The sequence below is a fragment of the Ovis aries genome, chromosome 12, assembly GCF_016772045.2.
Source record: "Ovis aries strain OAR_USU_Benz2616 breed Rambouillet chromosome 12, ARS-UI_Ramb_v3.0, whole genome shotgun sequence".
Lineage (NCBI taxonomy): Eukaryota > Metazoa > Chordata > Mammalia > Artiodactyla > Bovidae > Ovis > Ovis aries.
The window spans coordinates 76866869-76889366 of NC_056065.1; the positions used below are offsets into that span (position 1 = coordinate 76866869).

General features: G+C 43.2%; 1 protein-coding gene and 1 long non-coding RNA gene across 2 annotated transcripts in view; one reads left to right on the forward strand and one right to left on the reverse strand.

Annotated features, from left to right (window-relative positions):
* Positions 1 to 1059: 1059 nt before the first annotated feature.
* LOC132657487 (uncharacterized) lies at positions 1060 to 4490 on the reverse strand. Its single transcript, XR_009595774.1, has 2 exons — positions 4043 to 4490; positions 1060 to 3577 (listed from the first exon to the last, which is right to left on the reverse strand). It is a non-coding gene; the product is annotated as an uncharacterized LOC132657487 (long non-coding RNA).
* A 435-nt stretch (positions 4491 to 4925) lies between these two features.
* LOC121816076 (uncharacterized) overlaps positions 4926 to 22498 on the forward strand; it is a 31349-nt gene continuing 13776 nt past the window's right edge. The window contains exon 1 of the mRNA XM_042229338.2: positions 4926 to 4982. Coding sequence (XP_042085272.1) covers positions 4926 to 4982 — 57 coding nt within the window. The remainder of the gene's footprint in view (positions 4983 to 22498) is intronic.

Genomic DNA, 22498 nt, shown 5'->3' on the forward strand with positions numbered 1-22498 from the left:
CGGAGTCTTAATTACTAGATCACCAAGGAAGCTCTGGTCTGATTTTAAAATTTTTTTTAGTTGAAGTATAATTGATTTACAATGTTGTATTAGTTCCAAGTGTACAACAAAGTGATTCAGTTATATATATACATATTTTCAGATTACTTTCCCTTATAAATTATTACTAAATATTGAGTATACTTTCCTGTGCTCTATGGTAGATCCTTGTTGATTATCTATTTTATATATAGGAGTGCTTATATGTTAATCCCAGCCTCTTAATTTATCCCTCTCTCCTCCCACTATGTCTAATTTAAACTCTTTACAATGTGTCCAACTTTTCTACCTGGTCCCTGTGGGAGCTTTGCACTATAACCCCCTCTGTCTTATTATAGAAGCAAAATCACCATTGTATTTTATCTGTATTTTCTTGATTACTAGTGTAGTTTTTCATTTTTTTGTCTTCTGTTCAGAAATTTAAAATGTTGACCCAGTGTGATTTAGCATATTTTTCTTTATAATTTGCATCTTTTATTTCGTGTTTCAAAAATTATTTCTGATTTGGATATGCTAACTACGTTCTAAGACAATCTATGCTAGCGAAAGAACATGTTAGTTATGCAAGACGACATGCATAACGAGGTCTGGTCTAAGCAACTGATAAATACTGTCACCCTACAAGGACCTACTGTATGGCGCGGGAACTCTGCTCACTGTTATCTGGCAGCCCGGGTGGGAGGGGAGTTTGGGAGAGAGTGGATACCTGTGTGTGTGTGGCTGAGCCTCTCTGCCGTGCACCTGAAACTGTCACATTGTTAATCAGCTATATTCCAACATAAAATAAAAAGCTTAAAAAAATACTGTCACCTCATCCGAGACCCATGGAAATCTTAGTTGCTCAGTCATGTCCGACTCTTTGAGACCCCATCGATTGTAGCCTTTGCCCATGGAATTCTCCAGGCAAGAATACCTGGAGTGGGTTGCCATTCCCTTCTCCAGGGCATCTTCCCGACCCAGGGATCAAACTTGGGTTTGCCATGTTGCAGGCAGATTCTTTACCATCTGAGACACCAAGACCCATATAGATGTTTTATTCTCTTACTTTACGTTATCTGTCCAAGTGAATCAGGGCCTCCTAATAACAGTAGCTAACATTTATCACTGGTTATATGTTGGAATGATGCTAGATGCTTTACAGACACGTTTTAGTTAATTTCTCACATCAGCCCTTCAAGGGAGCTAGCCTGTCATCCCTGGTTTGCAAATGAGAGAAGTGTCAGCAGCAGAGAAAGGCATCTGGTGGGCAGTAGAAAGAACGCAGGAGCTCGGGCGGCCTCTTCCAGGGTCCGACTCTGAGTCGCTGCGGATGCCGAGGACGTGGTGCTGTGCGCTAAGTCGCTGCGGCCGTGTCCGACATCACGAGCACATAAAGGATGCTGGTCATGATGCTCCCTCTCCTTTGGGATTTCTCTTGGTTCCTCCGTCTCTTTCCTTTGCTCTACATTTCTTCCTTCCTTCCTTTGAGTTTCACTTGGATTCCAACTTCAGGTTTATGCTCTTTGAATTGGAAGCTCTGTTTCAAGTATCTGCCCAGCTCTGGTTTAGTGCTAACTGTTTTTTTTTACTACCGGCTGCATTTGGCTCCAGCTACAAACGTTTGAGTTTCCTCTCCATCCAGTGCCCAGGGCTGAGTCTACTGATTGTCTAACAGAGAACACTGAATGGGAAATGTGTTGCTCTCTTCCAATAGCTCTAATAGCAACTTCTCCTTTAAATACCATTTGTTCATGTATTTATCCATTCATTTAATCAAGCTTCCCCTTGCTTCCTTCCTTCCTCTTTCTTTCTTCTCTTCCTTCTTTCTTCCTTTCTTTCTTTCATTCATTCTGGAATTTTTCAGACATTTATCAACAACGAGCTGATCTGTTCTAAGCACTGGGCATGAGGAGGTGAATTAAAAAACAAAACAAAACTGTGTGTAGAACTCATATTCCAGCAGAGAAGACAAGATTTTAAACCTGTGGATAACAGTCTGTGGCATAGTTGTGCATAAATATTCCAGATTAACCACGAATGTTTTCACTAAAGAGGCTGTAAGTCAGCTGAACCTTCAAAGATAAGCTTGTCAGATGGAGTGTAGAAAGTGTCTAGTTGCTAAGCTGTGTCTGACTCTTTGTGACTCCATGGACTGTAGCCTGCCAGGCTCCTCTGTCCATGGAATTCTCCAGGCAAGAATACTGGAGTGGGTTGCCATGCCCTTCTCCAGGGGATCTTCCCAACCCAGGGATCGAACCTGGGTCTCCCTCATTGCAGGCTGATTCTTTACCCACTGAACTACCTGGGAAATGCCTTAGAAGTGATTAAATTAAATATTAAATAGCTCTGTTAAACTATGTTTTATAAGAAAAGATAAAGAGTTACCCACATTTCACTAAATTTTGAAGCACAGAGCAGTTTAAGAATATTTCTGGCCTGGGTCTCTAAATTAAACTATTTTTTTGCAAAACCAGAAGACCGCCTACCTCTCTAAAAGAAAGAGTAACTTTCTTTCCTTGGGATAACCTGGGATAACAATGAATTGTTAAAAATAATAAACTCAGAGATAAAGGGGAAAAAAAAGAACAACTTAGAGCTCATTTAGAACAAAGTACCAACCCAGTTTTGGAATATCTCCTAACTATCAATGATAGGTAATTATGCAGACCACAATATATATAGTTTAGAACACAGCAGTCAATAGAAAAATTTCAGCATTTACCTCTGATTTCTAAATGTTATTTGTTTATAAGCTACATACATTTTCAAATGTAATCAAATAAACATTAAAAAATAAAAAGTTGAGGTAAAGAGCAAGTGAATAATAATTTAGAATACATTTTATTTGTGAATGAGCCAAAATATTTTAATTTCTCTGAAATCTTATTAATATGTAAAGTTAAATATCAAAGCTGTTTTGGTTTCACAAAGGAGATGTATAAGAACATTTTCATACATGAAAAATATGGAAATGCTTCACAATTGTCAAAAACCTTTATGATAGAGCAATTTGGATATTTGGTTATAATAGTTGTCATGACTAAAAAATATACGAAAATCTAAATCCAAAAAATATGTGTATGTAATCACTGCAGTTGATGAAGATGAAATTTTAATTAGTTCTTTGTTATGAAATGTTCATTATTGAATATCCTGACATGCTAGGGCCTAGGGAGCTTTGTGGAATGACAGCAAAATTAATAGAAAAGTGAATTTTGGATCTTGAAGATCCAGATGCCCTATGTCACCAGAGGCAGAGGTATTAAGTGAAGTTAAGTGAGTCGATTAAGGTCAGAAAACAACTGTGGTGAGCTGGACGGACAGGATGTGGCTCTGGACTCCTGGTCAGAGGAAAACCTCCCCCACTGACCACACAAAATTCTCTTAGCAGGTTAGCCAGCTAAGGCATCCACAGGTCCTGAAGCTTTGGAACTTGTGTTCACTTTCAAACCAGCTCCCAAAATGCACTTGTCAACTTGAGGCACTGGAGAAACTCACCTTCCAGGGGCTTTTCTAGTCGTCCTGGAGAATGTACCCTGACACGCTGCAGTCGTCTGAGCTGTGAGTTGGAGGAAAGAAAAAAAAAAAAAGCTCTGTTAAAGTGAAAACATCTTCGAAGGACAGCTATTTATTCTATGTAACAGATTGGGAGACTGAGAAAAATGGGCTGTTGAGGCATGCTAAAAAGTTAGGACCCCAGTAAAAAGAAGTTCCTTAAGTTATTGATATGGTAAAGCACTGTTGAAAACCATTAGTCAAAAAAAAAAAAAAAAAAGAAAGAAAGAAAAAAAAGAAGCAAAAGAGGTTCCATTTTGTGTAAATGTAGCCAGCTTCCGGAAGTCCAGTAGCTAACCTGCCCCTGCCAGCTGCCAGGCTGGAGGTGGAGGTACAGTCAGATTTACGGTCTTCTGACCTGTGTGGTCGCACCTTGTCCAGCACTTAGAATGGCCCCTTGGTTGAATGCTCTGGGGTATTGTTGAGATGTTTAACAATTTTGAACAAGAAGTCCCACATGTTCACTTACTTGGCAGTGAGTCCCGGAAATTATGTAGCTAGTCCTGGATGGAGGTGAGAATTTTGGTCAGCACTGTGGTTTGTGGCCAGAACACAGAGGTTTCCTAAGTACTGCATTCTCTGCAGCTGTGACTGTGTCTGTGCGGTTTCCCATTAGTCAGCGGGAACAACTGTCCCCCAAGCCAGACCCAGGCTTCAGGCCTTCATCCTCATCTGTGCCTCCATCCAGTCGGCTGCCAAGACCTGTGGTTTTCATCTCCTACGTCTGTTTAGACTTGGTTCCCTCCTCTCTGTTGCCTGTGCTAAGGGCTTCCTTCAAGTCTCTGCATTCTTTACCTGCTCAGTTTTTCTAACCATCTTCCTGAAACATCAGACCCCAGTTTTTGTCTTATTATCTCCAATTCATCCTCTCTGGCAGAATCAGATACTGCCTACTACTATTGCCTGTCTTCGGGAATAAACTTTTAATAGAATATAGCCACGCCCATCAACATACCCACCCTCTAAGGCGACTCTTGCCCTAGACCAGCAGTGTGGGAGAAACTCTCTGACCTACTAACGCCTACAGTCATAGCCTTCTTCTTCTCCTTTTTTTTTTTTTTGGTTTAAATTCATTTCTAAAGTTCTTGAAAAAGTTGTCTGGATGAACTGCCAACAGTTCCAAAGCATTCATTCACAACCCCTTTCCCACCTGCCTGCTTTCCCGCCTCTCTGGTGGAACAGCTCTCTCACAGGTCAATGTTAGTAAGTTAGAAAGAGGATAACGAGTATCGTACATCAATGCATATATGCTGAATCTAGAAAAATGGTACAGCTGAACCCACTGGCAAAGCAGAAATAGAGAGCCGGAGGTGGAGGACAAATGGGTGGGCCCCAGAGGGAGGAGGGGTGAGATGGGTCGGGAGACTGGGGTCGACAGATGCTCGCTGTCGGTGCTGCGCGTGAAGCAGGTATCCGTGAGAACGCACTGCATGGCAGAGAGAGCTCCGCTCGGCTCTGTGGCGACGACGAGGATGTACATGACCAAGCAGCAGATTCTGCCACACAGCAGAAACTAACATGACCTTGCAAAGCAACAAAACAACAAGAAAAAAGAGTCAACGCTAACTAGACTTACTGTGATAATCATTTCATAGTACGGACAAATATCAAATTATTACATTGTACACCTGAAAGAAATAGAATGTTCTATGTCAGTTATATCTCAAAAAAAAAAAAAAAAAAAGGGCAACACAAACTCATCAAGTCCAGTGGATCTGTCTTACAGCTGAGCTGCTTTCACAGGGCTGCAGTATTTGATAACACTTTTTTAAAAAATTATTTTCTCTTTTAGCTTCTGTGACCCTGGCTTTTCCTGCTTTCACCTCCCCTCTGTATTGCTTCTCAATCATCTTGTCGGTTAAGCTCAGATGTCCCCCCAGGGTTCCGTACTGTCTCTGAGCCTTTTCACCTGTTTCCACAGCTTCAGTTATCAGAGGACTTGTTGCCTTTCTGAGTCATGGGACTCTTTTAGCATCCGACCAGAGCTATGAACCACCCCCCGCCCCCTGCATCACCACCAACCACACTTTAACATAAAAATATAACAGCCTTCATTTATTGAGCACTTACCACTCAGTCTATTAAATCTTCCCAACAATTTCATGTGATTGGAGAAGGGAACTTGCCAAAGACCCACCCGGACCAAACTAACGCGCTTGGGAGTCAAACCTCAGCAGTGTGCCTGTAAATACATAGGAGAACTCACGTTCTGAGCACATTGCTAGCAGAATCGCTGAATCCCTTTTGAGAGAGTCCTGAACTATCACCATCAAGATGAAGGCTACAACACCTCCCTCTAGGCACAACCTGAATTCCCACTTTTCTGTCAAAAACAGATTTTATAAAGCTGCGAAAATACTTTTGTATGAGTCAGTATGAAGCAGATTGGTTAGAACACACTATATATATATATATATATATATATATATATGTAAATAATTTTTTTAAATGATGTCAAAGAGTTTGCCAAGTGGCTGTGCCATTTTGTGTTTCCATTCTTGATGTATAAGAATTAGAGCTGCTAAGACTTCCCTGGTGGTCCAGTGGCTAAGACTCCATGCTCCCAATGTAGGGGCCCTGGGTTCGATCCCTGGTCAGGAAGCTACATCCCATGTGCCACAAGACCTGGCACAGTCAAATAAACGAGTAAATAAGTATTAAAAAAAAGAATTAGAGCTTCTCCGCACTGTTGCCAATAGTATGGTCAGTATTTTTAACTTCTGCCTTTCTAAGAGGGATATATGGTCTCTTGCCATCTTTTGTTCTTTTTTTTTTTAATAAATATGAAGCTTTAAGGACTTTTTAAAAAGTGAAGTTTATTTTATTTTTTGCAATTTTGTTATTTTTTATTTCTTGGCTGCTCTGTGCAGCATGTGAGCTCTTAGTTCCCCAACTAGGGATTGAACTCAAGCCCCGTACATTGGAAGTCCAGAGTCGTAACCACTAGACCACCAGGGAATTTCTTGCCTTGCAGTTTTAATTTGAAAATTTCTAATGACTAATAGAACTGAGCATCTGTTCATGTGCACTTCCTTTTTATCCACATATACTTTTTGTTGAAATGGCTCCTTCAATTTTTTTTTCCATTTAAAAAAATGGACTTTCCCCCCTTATTATTGACATTTGAGAGTTCTTTATGTATTTAGAATATAAATTTCTTGTTATATTTATCATTTGCAAATATTTTCTCCTAGGCTGACTTTTCATGATCTCAACAGTCTTTTGAAGATCATAAGTTTTAAACTTTGATGAAATTGAATTAAATTTTTTTTAAAAATATATATGTTTTTGGTGTTGTAGCACAGAAATTTTTGCCTAACACACAAGATAAGAAAGATATTCTCCTGTTCTTTTTTTCAAGAAATGTTAGAGTTTTTGGTTTAGCATTTACATCTAGAATCACTTTTTACTTAACTTTTGTACATGGTGTGAGGTGTGACTCAGTCTATATTTTGAATATGCTTATCCAGTTGTTTGATCACCATATAAAAATATCAACTAAAGACTGTGTTTGAACACCATTTGCATAAAAGACTCTTTTCTCCACAGATTTGATTTTTCATCTTTGCCAAAAAGTTGTCCATCTATGTATGAGCCCGCGATCCTGTCCCACTGATCTATTTTCTACCTTTATACCAACACCACACTTTATTATTTTAGCCTTACAGCTAGTCTTCAAATCAGTTAAAGTTACTCCTCCTTGGTTTGTTTAGACTTTTCTAGGTTCCTTGAATTTCTGTGCAGATTTTTCAAATCAGACTATTAATTTGTATAGAAAAGCACACAGTATTTTTTATTGGGATAACACTGAATCTACAGATCAATTTGAGGAAAATCAATATCGAAATGTCTTGTTTTCTGAGATATAAACTGGGAACATCTCTCTATTCAAATGTTTAAAACCTTCTTTCAGCTATGTTCTATAATTTTCAGTTTTATGCAGTTTGCACCTCTTTTATTAGATTCACCTCAAAGTAGTTGATTATTTAAAGGCTACTACAAATAGTATTTTTTAAAACCTTTCAGTTCAAATCATTCTTTGTTGATACAGAGAAGTACAATTTTGATTTTTGTAGGTTGATCTTTTGTTCTACAACCTCTCTAAATGAACTTTTCCCCAGTGGTAAGTGATGTCCGCTAGATTTCTCACGAAGACGATCACATTGTCTTCAGATAGAGACACTGGTACTTCTATCTTAGCAATCAGGGTGGCTTTGGTCTAGCTATTCTTGCCTTAATGGCTAGAATCTTTCATACAGTGAACGGAAGTGGGGAGGGTGGACACCCTATCTTGTTTCTAATCTCGAGGGGAAAGCATTCAGTTTTCACCTTTAAGAATGCGCTGGCTGTAGACTTGTCATGAACACAAGAGGCACCCTCCGGGCCTGGTCGCCTGCTCCTGTCTGGTCCCCAGAGCTGTAGCTTCAGGGGTGCTCCCTAGGTGGGCTGCCTGCACTCTTTTGCTCTGCTGGGGGTCCACTGGCAGGTGGCGCCCAGCCCTGGCCTAGCTGGCTGTGAGCCCACCCTCAGGGGATGGCTGTGAGCACAGGGAAGGTGGGGTCAGCTTCCCAGGCAGTTGGCTGTGAAGCCAAGGAGGGCATGGGGCCCCCGGCCTGCTGGGGGGCAGGGCTGGGCCCCTGGCGTTAACAGACCAGAGGAAAGACGCCAGAGTGATGCTTGTGTCCACTCATGTTGCCCTGTAGAACGAGCTCCCCGAATGCCTGCTGCCATCGCCTCCTTCCCCAGGAGGAGTTTCAGGTCCCACTGCCTCTCCAGGAGGCTCCCCAAGATCAGCAAGGGTGCCTAAGCTGGCCTCCTCTCAAGTGCTGCCTCTGCCCTGGGCCCGGAGCATGTGAGGTTTCCTGTGTGCCCTGCAAGAGTGGAGTCTGTGTCCCCTACAATCACCTGGGTCTTCCGAGTGCGAAACCTGCTGGTTTTCAAAGCCAGGTTTCTGGGGCCTCGTCTTGCCTCTGCAGGACCCCTTGCTCCCTGGGGAGAACCTCTGCAATTGTGATTACCCCCCATTTGTTTGTTGCTACCTGAGAATAGGGCCCTGACTTTGCTACGTCTCTGCTCCTCTTACTCGTCTCATCGTGGTTCCCTCTTCGTGTCTTTAATTGTGGAAAATCTTTTCAGCTCATCTTCAGGTTGTTCTCACAGGTAACTGCTCTACCGTGTTAAGTCGCTTCAGTCACGTCCGACTCTTTGCAACCCAATGACTGTAGCTCTCCAGGCTCCCCTGTCCATGGGATTCTCCAGGCAAGAATACTGGAGTGGGTTGCTAAGCCATCCTCTGGGGGAATCTTCCCAACCCAGGGATCCAACCCAGATCTCCCCCACTGCAGGCGAAGTCTTTACCATCTGAACCACCAGGGAAGCCCCAAGTGCTCTCTAAGTGGTTGTAATTCTGGGGTGTCCGTGGGGGAGAAGAGTTTGTTTATGTTTAGTTGCTAAGTCCTGCCTGACTCTTTTGTGACCCAATGGGCTGTAGCCCACCAGTCTCCTCTGTCCATAGATTTCCCAGGTAAGAATACCGTAGTGGGTTGCCGTTTCCTATTCCAGGGGATCTTCCTGGCCCAGGAATCGAACTGGAATCTCTTGCATCTCCTGCATTGGCTGGCGGATTCTTCACCACTATACTCGTAATATCCAAAATATCTACAAATTCTGCAGTAATGTTAACTCTTTCATTCCTGGTGTTGAAATTTTGTGCTTTATTAATTTTATTGATCTTAAAGAATGAGCTCCTTGGTTTCATTGTTTCACTCTTATTTTGTCGTTTTTCTATTTCAGTAATTTATATTCTGATCTTCATTAATTTCTTCTGCTTTTGAGTTTAAGTTGCTGTTCCTTTTTTTCAATTTTCTTAATCAGTTCAGTTCAGTTCAGTCGCTCAGTCCTGTCTGACTCTTTGTGACCTCATGGACTGCAGCACCACAGGCCCCCCTTTCCATCACCAACTCCCAGAGTTTACTCAAACTCATGTCCATTGAGTCAGTGATGCCATCCAACCGTCTCATCCTCTGTCGTCCCTTTCTCCTCCTGCCTTCAATCTTTCCCAGCATCAAGAGTCTTTTCGAGTTAGCTCTTCACACCAGGTGGCCAAAGGATTGGATGCTTCAGCATCAGTCCTTCCAATGAATGTTCAGGACTGATTTCCTTTAGGATGGACTGGTTGGATCTCCTTGCTGTCCAAGAGACTCTCAAGAGTCTTCTCCAACACCACAGTTCAAACGCATCAATTCTTCAGTGCTCAGCTTTCTTTATAGCCCAACTCTCACATCCATACATGATTACTGGAAAAACCATACCTTTGACTAGATGGACTTTTGTTGGCAAAGTAATGTTGCTGCTTTTGAATATGCTATCTAGGTTGGTCATAGCTTTTCTTCCAAGAAGTAAATGTCTTTTAATTTCATGGCTGCAGTCACCATCTGCAGTGATGTTGGAGCCTCCAAAATAAAGTCTCTCTGTTTCCACTGTTTCCCCATCTATTTCCCATGAGGTGATGGGACAAGATGCCATGATCTTAGTTTGCTGAATGTTGAGTTTCAAGCCAACTTTTTCACTCTCCTCTTTTACTCTCATCAAAAGGCTTTTTAGTTCCTCTTCACTTTCTGCCTAAGGGTGGTGTTATCTGCATATCTGAGGTTACTGATATTTCTCCCAGCAGTCTTGATCCCAGCTTGTGCTTCTTCCAGCCCAGCATTTATCATGATTTACTCTGCACAGAAGTTTAATAAGCAGGGTGACAATATACAGCCTTGACATACTCCTCTTCCTATTTGGAACCAGTCTGTTGTTCCATGTCCAGTTCTAACTGTTGCTTCCTGGCCGCATATAGATTTCTCAAGAGGCAGGTCAGATGGTCTGGTATTCCCATCTCTTTAAGAATTTTCCACAGTTTATTGTGATCCACACAGTCGAAGGCTTTGAGCTAGTCAATAAAGCAGAAGCAGATGTTTTCCTGGAACTATCTTGCTTTGTCAATGATCCAACAGATGTTGGCAATTCCATCTTTGGTTCCTTTGCCTTTTCTAAATCTAGCTTGAACATCAGGAAGTTCACAGTTCATGTATTGCTGAAGCCTGGCTTGGAGAATTTTGAGCATTACTTTAGCGTGTGAGATGAGTGCATTTGTGAGGTAGTTCGGGCATTCTTTGGCATTGCCTTTCTTTGGGATTAGAATGAAAACTGGCCTTTTCCAGTTCTGTGGCCACTGCTGAGTTTTATTCAATATTTTTTAGGTGTTAAGATTTTTTAAAAAATATATAACTGTTTAATGTTATGAACTCCCCTACAGGTAGCTTTTGAAGAATCCCTAAATTTTTAATTTTTACTCAAATGCATCATAATCCATTTTCATTTCAAAATATTTTCTAATTTTCCTTTTCATTTCTTTTTTGAACTATAAATTACTCATAAGTGTATTATTTAGTTCCCAATATATGAGGATTTTCCAAAACTATTTCTCTTCTTGATTCTAACTTAATCCTACTGTTATAAAAAACATATAGGTATTGACTTTTTTGAATTTGTCAACAATTGTTTCATTGCTTGGAATATGGTTTATTTTGATGTGTCCGACGCACACTTGAAAACTTTGTGTGATCTGCTGTTGTTGAATGGAGCGTGAACTAGGTCAATCTAGTTAATGGCTTTGCTGTCTGAGTATTTTATACACGTAGCCAGTTCTCTGCTTGTTCTGTCGGTTGTTTACAGAGGAGCGTCGGAGTCTTTAGCTGCACTGTAACTTTGTCTTCTTCTCATTGGAATCCCATCAGTGTTTGCTGTGTGAATTTGCAGCTCTGTGATAAAATGCATTTAGGATTGTAATGTTCTCGTGAACAATTCACACCTTCAGAATTGCAAAATGGCCATTTTTACCTCCAACATTTCTTATTCTGAAATCGAGTTTGTCTGATCTTAGCGTAGCCACTGCATCTTTCCTTCAGTCTGTATTGTGATGTTATATCCTCTTCCGTTCCCTTATTTTGAAACTTATGTCTGCGTAAGCATCAATTCTTGCGTGTATAGGTCTTGTTTATATATCCAGTATGACTGCCCTTGCTTTTTAAGTGGTTTGTTTAGAATATTTGCATTTCATGTGGTAGGTAATATAGTTAGATTATAATCTATCATTTTGCTATTTGCTTTCTATTTGTTTCATTTTTAAAATTCTCTTTGTCTCTCTCTTTTTTTGGATTGGATATTTTTTGTTTTTGTTATATTTTTATTGATATTAGCTATCACATTTTTGTACATAATTGCTTAGGGTTATTAGTATACCTATTTAGCTTATTAGTTTACTTTCAAATGATATTAGAGCCCCTTATGTGTCGTATAAGAGCTTATAACAGCGTGTTTTCATTCACCCTCTCCTGCCCTTTGTGGTTTTTTGTTATGTACATTTTACTTTGGCATAGGTCAAGAATCCCAGCATATCTCTTTATTTTTTTGTTCAATATTCAATTATCTTCCAGATAAACTTAAATAAATAATAAGGAAAAATTTATACATTCACTCATGTAGTTTCCATTGTTGGTGATTTCTTTCTTTTGTGTAGATTAATATTTTCACTCAGCACCACTTTCTTTCTTCTCAAGTACATTCTTTAACGTTTTTTGTTTCTTGGTACCACAGATCTGCTGGAGATGCGATCAGTTCATCAAGTTTTATATTTCTGAAAGAATCTTTGCTTTTGCTTTTGAAAGATGTTTCCTATGCAGGGAATTCTAGACAATCTTTTTTACGTTTCAACATTTTAATGGTGCTTTTTCTCTTTTATTGGCTTCAGTGAAGTATCTGTTGTCCTCTTTATCTCCGGCCTTCTGTAGGTAACGTGCTTTTTTTCTCTTGATGTTTTCATATTTTCATCTGTTGTTGGTTTTGAGAAATTCGATTATGATGCTCCTTACTATAGTTTTCTTCACACTTTGTGCATGAGTTCTTTTTTTTTAACTTCTTTTATATATGCGGGTTTATAGTTTTCATCAAGCTAGAAAAGTGTTCACCCATGGCTTCCTTACATTTTTTTTCTCACTCATCCCTTTCTGGGGACCACAGTGTAATACATGCTAGGGAGTGATGTCACCAAATCGCAGAGCAGAAGACTCTAGCCACTGTCCCCAACAGAAATCAACGTTAGACAGCGCTCCATGAACAGAAACACCTTCAGGAGAGCTCAGGAGAACACATAGGAAACCTCGGCAGCACAGTGAAACAGAAAGCCTGGGGATAAACCGCAGAGAAGGGGAAGGAAGCGACAGCTTCATCTTGCTCACATCATCCCCTCCTCCGGACTGATGCTGGTCAGTGCTGAGAGGGAACGCCCCAGCTCAGAAGAGTGCCCCTTGCCAGGAAAGGCAGAGGAGTGCGCCTGACCAGCTTCCCCAGCCTCCTGAGGGCACTTCCTGGAGGACCCTCTTTGGACCCACCCCACCCAGAGACCCAGCGAGGCTGAGGTGAACAGCAGACAGTTGGGAACAGGAAAAGGGCAGTGGCAACCACTAAGAGCCACGTGGCGGGAGTGACCGTGGTGCCCAGGTGCGTCCTATACAGGGTGACCCAGTGGGCTTTGCAGCTCAAGAAACCAAAGGCCAGCGCAGCCACCACGGACAACCCCCGCCCCAAACCTGCAGACTTCATCACGCATGCTTCTTTCCTATCGGTTTCATCTTTGCAGATGCCAGCAGCTTGAATATCTCCGTCCTCCCCACCCTCCAGCTCCCCCTGGAGCACAGGATCCACACTGGCAGTCAACCCTGACTTCTGCAGCAGCGGGGTGGGGGGGGGCAACACACCCTAGATCGCTGCAGTGGACTCCACAGCCATGTGCACACAGTGGGCCTGCACCTCCCGCTGCGCACCTGCATGCCGCTGGCCTGAGCCCCATCACAGGCTGCCATGCCACGTGTGTACCTGTGATGAGAGCCTGCAGTCACAGTAGAGTACCCCTTCCCGCAGACTGCTTGTGGACCCAGAACCAGCCTTCTCTCCTGCCACTGGCAAGCACTGTTGGGCTCCCCTGCAGCTAACCCATCTATCCATGTGTTTGCATCTCCTTGACCTTGCTCCCAAGTGTGCCAGTGGGAATGCCCAGCAGTCATGGGAGTGCCTGTTGACAGCAAGGGTGCCCACAGCTGCAGAGCCTGTGCACTCGACCAGAGCCGCTGCTGGGGGCCCTCAGTCGATATGTGTGTCTGCAGCCCGCCCTCGTCGCTACCCAGGCAGCTGCAGCCAGCCCTGCCGCTCAGCGTGTGTGCACCGCCCTGCAGGCCACCCCGGCTGCCCTGCCCCGCTCCCTAACTGGTGGGCACAGAAGTGCTTCCAAGGACCCCACCAGCTCCTGAAGCCTCTGCAGGCCCCTTCAGCAGTCTAAGAACGCTGAGAACCATGTGAGTGTCATGGTCCCCATCAGCCTGAGCTTTCCAGACCTCAGAAACCCCAGACGCAGAGCCACCACGTACTCTTGCATTTAGAGCCCTGCAGCCTTAGACCCAGGGCCACAGCAAGTTCTGGTGGGTCTCTCTCCACAAGTGGTCTTCATACTGAAGTCAATCTGTAGAGACAGAAAGAGGTGACCGCTGCTTCAAATGTGCAGATACCTACACAAGGCTACAGGAATCACAAAGCATCAAGGGAAACACGACATCAGCAAAGAACTCAGTAAACCTTCATAACCGGGTTGTTGCTGCTGTTCGGTTGCTAAGCTGTGTCCAGCTCTTTGCGGCACCATGAGCTGCAGCATGCCAGGCTCCCTGTCCTTCTCTGTCTCCCGTAGTTTGCTCAAACTCATGTCCAGTGGGTCAGTGATGCTGTCTAACCATTTCATCCTCTCCAGCCCCCTTCTCCTCCTGCCCTCAATCCTTCCCAGCATCAGGGTCTTTTCCAATGAGTTGGCTGTTCGCATCAGGTGGCCAAAGGACTGGAGCTTCAGCTTCAGCATCAGTCCTTCCAATGAATACTCAGGGTTGATTTCCTTTTGGATTGACTGGTTTGATCTCTTGCCTGTCCTAGGGACTCTCAAGAGTCTTCTCGAGCACCACAATTCAAAAATGTCAATTCTTCGGCACTCAGACTTCTTTATGGTCCAACTCTCACATGCACACATGACTACTGGAAAAACCATAGCTTTGACTATACAGACCTTGTCAGCAAGGCGATGTCTCTGCTCTTTAATACACTGTCTAGGTTTGTTACAGCTTTCCTTCCAAGGAGCAAGCATCTTTTAATTTCATGGCTGCAGTCACTGTCTGCAGTGATTTTAGAGCCCAAGAAAATAAAATCTGTCTACTTTCTCCTCTTCTATTTGCCATGAAGTGATGAGACCAGATGTCATGTGTTAGTAATTTGAATGTTGAGTTTTAAGCCAACTTTTTCACTCTTTTACCCTCAACAAGAGGCTTTTAGTTCCTCTTTGCTTTCTGCCATTAGGGTGGTATCATCTGCATATCTGAGGCTGTTGATATTTCTCTTGATTCCAGCTTATGAATCATCCAGGCTGGCATTTTGCATGATGTACTCTGCCTATAAGTTAAATAAACAGGGTGACATTATAAAGCCTTGTTGTACACCTTTCCCAATTTTTAACCAGTCAATTGTTCCATGTAAAGTTCTAACTGTTGCTTCTTGACCTGTATGCAGGTTTCTCAGGAGCCAGGTAAGAAAATCCTACTACAGGTAATCTAAAATCCCACTAGATAGCTAGTGGGAACCTGCTATATAGTTCAGGGAGCTCAGCTCTAAGTTCTGTGATAATCGAGGGGGGTGGGATGAGGGGTGGGAGGTGGGCCCGAGAGGGAGGGGATACATGTACACGTGTGGCTGGTTCACTCCGTTGTGTCACAGAAACTAACACAAGGGAGTAATGCAACTATGCCCCCCAAAAATAAAAATAAAATGTGCAAAATATGACATCCAGACCAAAACATCTACAGGGGGGTGAAAAACAGACTTTTCATATGCAGTTGAAATTAACACATAATCAGTTTTAAACTTAATATGTATCACCTCCCTGGTGGCTGGGATGGTAAAGACTTTGCCTCCAATGCGGGAGACCTGGGTTTGATCCCTGGGTTGGGAAGATCCCTTGGAGAAGGAAATGGCAACCCACTCCAGTACTCTTGCCTGGAAAATCCCATGGATGGAGGAGCCTGGTACGCTACAGTCCATGGGGTCTACAAAGAGTTAGACATGACTGAGCAACTTCACTTTCACTTTACTTTTCAGTTTTAAATAGACTGTAGTGGGCTTCCCTGGTGGCTCAGTAGTAAAGAATTTGCCTGCAATGCAAGAAATGCAGGTTTGATCTCTGAGTCAGGAAGATCCCCTTGAGAAAGAAATGGCAATCCACTCCAGCATTCTTGCCTGGGAAACCCCATGGCCAGAGGGGCCTGGGGGGCTACAGTCCATGGGGTCACAAAGAGTTGGACACAACTGACAACCAACAACCATATGTTTATATAATGATCTATCTATAGGGCAATAACGAAGCAAAAAATCCATAGTAAATACTAGAGAAAGCAAAGGGGATCAAAGTATACCATTCAGGAAAAGCATCTATTTGTAAAGGAAAACAGTGAGAGGAAGAAAGGAACCTCAAAATAGTCAGAAAACAACAAGATGGCAGTAGTAAGTACTTACCTATTAATTATGTCACATATAAATGGATTAAATTCAATAACAATGAAAAAGACACAGAGTGGCTGAATTGCTCACAAAACAAGACCCGACTATACGCTGCCTGCAAGAGACTCACTTCAGCGTTAAGGACACACAGTCTCAAAGTGAAGCAGTGGGGAAAATAGGCCATCCAAATGGAGAGCAAAAGAGAGCAGGGTAAACTTATGTCTGGTAAAAAAAGCTATAACCAGAGACAAGAAAGATCATCACAGAGCAATAAAGGGACAATTCACCAAAAGGAGAAAAGAATTATAAAATACATGTGCGTGGATGCCTGCTCAGTTGTGTCCTATCATTTGCGACTCCATGGACTGTAGCCCGCCAGGCTCCTCTGTCCATGGGATTTCCCAGGCAAGAATATTGGAGCAGGTTGCCATTTCCTTCTCCAGAGGATCTTCCCAACCCAAGGATGGAACCCACGTCTCCTGCATCTCCTATATCCACAGGCTAATTCTTTATCACTGAGCCACCTGGGAAGCCCAAAATATATGTGCACCCAACATCAAAACATCTAAATATATTAAGGAAATACTAACAGATTTGAAGAAGAAGTAGACAAAATACAATAATTATAGGGGACTTCAATATCATGTTTTCAATAATGGATAGGTCATCCGGAAAGAAAATTAATAAGGAAATATATATACCTTAGACCAAATGGATATGTACAAACATATACACAACATTCTATCTAACAGCAGCACCAATAAATGCCCTTCTCAAACGCATTTCACGTTGTGTTTATCCCCCCAAACTCTTATAGTTCTATCTCCTCAAGAGAGGAAATGTTCTAGGCTACACCTGATCTTCTGTCCTGATCTCATGAACTGGAGTCTCATCCAAGTCAGTCAGTTCAGTTAAGTTCAGTTGCTCAGTCATGTCCGACTCATTGCAACCCCATGGACTGCAGCACGCCAGGCCTCCCTGTCCATCACCAACTTCCAGAGTTTACTCAAATTGATGTCCATCGAGTTGGTGATGCCATCCAACCATCTCATCCTCTGTTGTCCCCTTCTCCTCCTGCCTCCAATCTTTCCCAGCATCAGGGTATTTTCCAATGAGTCAGTTCTCCGTATCAGGTGGCCAAAGGATTGGAGTTTCTGCTTCAGCATCAGTCCTTCCAATGAACGTTCAGGACTGATTTCCTTTAGGATGGACTGGTTAGATCTCCTTTCTGTCCAAGGGACTCTCAAGAGTCTTCCCCAACACCACAGTTCAAAAACATCAATTCTTTGGCACTCAGCTTTCTTTATAGTCCAACTCTCACAACCATACATGACCACTGGAAAAACCATAGCTTTGACTAGACAGACTTGTTGGCAAAGTAATGTCGCTGCTTTTTGTATGCTGTCTAGGTTGGTCATAACTTTTCTTCCAAGGAGCAAGAATCTTTTAATTTCATGGCTGCAGTCACCTTCTGTGTTGATTTTGGAGCTGCCCCCGCCCCTCAAAAAAGATTGTCTTTGTTTCCACTGTTTCCCCACCTAGTTGCCATGAAGTGATGGGACCAGATGCCATGATCTTAGTTTTCTGAATGTTGAGTTTCAAGCCAACTTTTTCACTCTCCTCTTTCACTTTCATCAAGAGACTCTTTAGTTCTTCTTCACTTTCTGCCATATGGGTGGTGTCATCTGCATATCTGAGGTTAATGATATTTCTCCCAGCAGTCCTAATCCCAGCTTGTGCTCCATCTGGCCCAGCGTTTCTCATGATGTACTCTGCACAGAAGTTAAATAAGCAGAGTGACAATATACAGCCTTGATATACTCTTTTCCTGATTCGGAACCAGTCTGTTGTTCCATGTTCATTTCTAACTGTTGCTTCTTGACCTGCATACAGATTTCTCAAGAGGCAGGTCAGGTGGTCTGATATTCCCATCTCTTGAAGAATTTTTCATAGTTTGTTGTGATCCACACAGTCAAAGGCTTTGACATAGTCGATAAAGCAGAAACAGATGTTTTTCTGGAACTCTCTTGCTTTTTTGATGATCCAGTGGATGTTGGCAATTTGATCTCTGGTTCCTCTGCCTTGTCTAAAAACCAGCTTGAACATCTGGAAGTTTGTGGTTCACATATTGCTGAAGCCTGGCTTGGAGACTTTTGAGCATTACTTTACTAGTGTGTGAGATGAGTACAATTGTGTGGTAGTTTGAGCATTCTTTGGCATTGCCTTTCTTTGGGATTGGAATGAAAACTGACCTTTTCCAGTCCTATGGCCACTGCTGAGTTTTCCAAATTTGCTGGCATATTGAGTGCAGCACTTTCACAGATCATCTTTTGGGATTTGAAATAGCTCAACTGGAATTCCATCACCTCCACTAGCTTTGTTTGTAGTGATACTTCCTAAGGCCCACTTGACTTCACATTCCAAGATGTCTGGCTCTAGGTGAGTGATCACACAATCATGATTATCTGGGTCATGAAGATTTTTTTTGTACAGTTCTTCTGTGTATTCTTGCCACCACTTCTTAATATCTTCTGCTTCTGTTAGGTCCATACCATTTCTGTCCTTTATCGAGCCCATCTTTGCATGAAATGTTCCCTTGGTATCTCTAATTTTCTTGAAGAGATCTCTAGTCTTTCCTATTCTATTGTTTTCATTTTTTTCTTTGGATGATCACTGAGGAAGGCTTTCTTCTCTCTCCCTGCTATTCTTTGAAACTCTTGAAACTCTGCATTCAAATGGGTATATCTTTCCTTTTCTCTTTTGCCTTTTGCTTCTCTTCTTTTCACAGCTAAGGCCTCCCCAGACAGCCATTTTGCCTTTTTGCATTTCTTTTCCATGGGGATGGTCTTGATCCCTGTCTCCTGTACAATGTCATGAACCTCTGTCCATAGTTCATCAGGCACTCTGTGTATCAGATCTAGTCCCTTAAATCTATTTCTGACTTCACTGTATAATCATAAGGGATTTGATTTAGGTCATACCTGAATGGTCTAGTGGTTTTCCCTACTTTCTTCAATTTAAGTCTGAATTTGGCAATAAAGAGGTCATGATCTGAGCCACAGTCAGCTCCCGGTCTTGTTTTGGCTGACTATATAGAGCTTCTCCATCTTTGGCTGCCAAGAATATGATCAATTTGATTTCAGTATTGACCATCTGGTGATGTCCACGTGTAGAGTCTTCTCTTGTGTTGTTGGAAGAGGGTGTTTGCTATGACCAGTGCATTCTCTTGGTAAACTCTATTAGCCTTTTCCCTGCTTCATTCTGCACTCCAAGGACAAATTTGCCTGTTACTCCAGGTATTTCTTGACTTCCTTCTTTTGCATCCCAGTCCTGTATAATGAAAAGGACATCTTTTTGGGGTGTTAGTTCTAGAAGCTCTTGTTGGTCTTCACAGAACTGTTCCACTTCAGCTTCTTCAGCGTTAATGGTTGGGGCATAGACTTGGATAACTGTGATATTGAATGGTTTGCCTTGGAGACGAACAGAGATCATTCTGTCATTTTGAGATTGCATCCAAGTACTGCATTTCAGACTCTTTTGTTGACCATGATGGCTACTCCATTTCTTCTGAGGCTACTCCATGTCTTTTTCTACTTTTCTTGCCCAGAGTAGTAGATATAATGTTCATCTGATTTAAATTCACCCATTCCAGTCCATTTTAATTCGTTGATTCCTAAAATGTCTATGTTCACTCTTGCCATCTCCTGTTTGACCACTTCCAATTTGCCTTGATTCATGGACCTGACATTCCAGGTTCCTATGCAGTATTTCTCTTCACAGCATCAGACTTTACTTCCATCACCAGTCACATCCACAACTGGGTGTTGTTTTTGCTTTGGCTCCATCCCTTCATTCTTTCTGGAGTTAGTTCTCCACTGATCTCCAGTAGCATACTGGGCACCTACAGACCTGGGGAGTTTCTCTTTCAGTATCCTATCATTTTGCCTTTTCACACTGTTCATGGGGTTCTCAAGGCAAGAATACTGAAGTGGTTTGCCATACCCTTCTCCAGTGGACCACATTCTGTCAGAACTCTCCACCGTGACCCATCTGTCTTGGGTGGCCCTACAGGGCATGGCTCATAGTTTGATTGAGTTAGACAAGGCTGTGGTCCATGTAATCAGATTGGTTAGTTTTCTGTGATTGTGGTTTCCAGTGTCTGCCCTCAGAAGGAGAAGGATTAGAGGCTTATGGAAACTTCCTGATAGGAAAGACTGAGGGGGAAACTGGGTCTTGTTCTGATTGGTAGGGCCATGCTTAGTAAATATTTAATCCAAATTTCTGTTGATGGGTGGGCTGTGTTCTCTCCCTGTTATTTGACCTGAGGCCAAACTATGGTGGAGGTGATGAGGATAATGGAGACCTCCTTCCAAAGGTCCCATGATGCACTGCTACACTCAATGCCCCCAGCCCTGCAGCAGGCCACCGCTGACCCACGCCTCCACTGGAGACTCCTGGACACTCATGGGCACGTCTGGGTCAGTCTCTTGTGGGGTCACTGCTCCTTTCTCCTGGGTCCTGGTGCCCACGAGGTCCTCTTTGTGCCCTCCCAGAGTCTGTTTCCCAGTCCTGTGTAAGCTCTGGAGGCGCTATGGTTGGGTTGATGGCGACCTCTTCCAAGAGGGCTTATGCCACACCCGGGTCTGCTGCTCCCAGAGCCCCTGGCCTGAGGCAGGCCGCTGCTGACCCGGACATCCTCTGGAGGTGCTCAAACAGCTCTGGCTCAGTCTCTGGGTCCTGGTGCGCAGAAGGTTTGTTTGAGCCCTCTGAGTATCCCTGGTGGGAATGAGTTTGATTCTAAACATGATTTCACCCCTCCTACTGTCCTGCTGTGGTTGGTGTGATCAGATTGGCTAGTTTTCTGTGATTATGGTTTCAGTCTGTCTGCCCTCTGATGCCCTCTCGCAACATCTACCATCTTACTTGGGTTTCTCTTGCCTTGGACGTAGGGTATCTCTTCACGGCTGCTCCAGCAAAGTGCAGCCGCTGCTTCTTACCTTGGACGAGTCGCCCCTCCTGACCTTGAATGTGGAGTAGCTCCTCTCGGCCGCTCCTGCGTTGTTGCAGCCTGGCACACTAGGTCACCACTCCTGACGTTGGGTATGGGGTAGTCCCTCTTGCTGCGCTTCCTGTGCGGTCCATCGCAGCCACTGTTCTACCATAATCACAGAAAACTAGCTAATCTGATCACACCGACCACAGCCTTGTCTAACTCAATGAAACTAAGCCATGCTGTGTGGGGCCACCCAAGACGGGCGGGTCATGGTGGAGAGGTCTGACAGAATGTGGTCCACTGGAGAAGGGAATGGCAAACCACTTCAGTATTCTTGCCTTGAGAACCCCATGAACAGTAAGAAAAGGCAAAATGATAGGATACTGAAAGAGGAACTCCCCAGGTCAGTAGGTGCCCAATATGCTACTGGAGATCAGTGGAGAACTAACTCCAGAAAGAATGAAGGGATGGAACCAAAGCAAAAACAACACCCAGTTGTGGATGTGACTGGTGATAGAAGCAAGGTCCAATGCTGTAAAGAGCAATATTGCATAGGAACCTGGAATGTTAGGTCCATGAATAAAGGCAAATTGGAAGCAGTCAAACAAGAGATGGCGAGAGAGAACGTTGACATTCTAGGAATCAGCGAACTAAAATGGACTGGAACAGGTGAATTTAACTTCAGTTCAGTTCAGTTCAGTTCAGTCACTCAGTCATGTCCGGCTCTTCATGACCCCATGAATCGCAGCACGCCAGGTCTCCCTGTCCATCACCGACTCCTGGAGTTCACTCAGACTCAGGTCCATTAAGTCAGTAATGCCATCCAGCCATCTCATCCTCTGTCGTCCCCTTCTCCTCCTGCCCCCAGTCCCTCCCAGCATCAGAATCTTTCCAATGAGTCAACTTTTCATACAAGGTGGCCAAAGTACTGGAGTTTCAGCTTTAGCATCATTCCTTCCAAAGAACACCCAGGACTGATCTCCTTCAGAATGGACTGGTTGGATCTCCTTGCAGTCCAAGGGACTCTCAAGAGTCTTCTCCAACACCACAGTTCAAAAGTATCAATTTAACTCAGATGACCATTATATCTATTACTATGGGCAGGAACCCCTTAAAAGAAATGGAGTAGCCATCATGGTCAACAAAAGAGTCTGAAATGCAGTACTTGGATGCAGTCTCAAAAATGACAGAATGATCTCTGTTTGTTTCCAAAGCAAACCATTCAATATCACAGTAATCCGAGTCTATGCCCCAACCAGTAATGCTGTAGAAGCTGAACGGTTTTTTGAAGACCTACAAGAG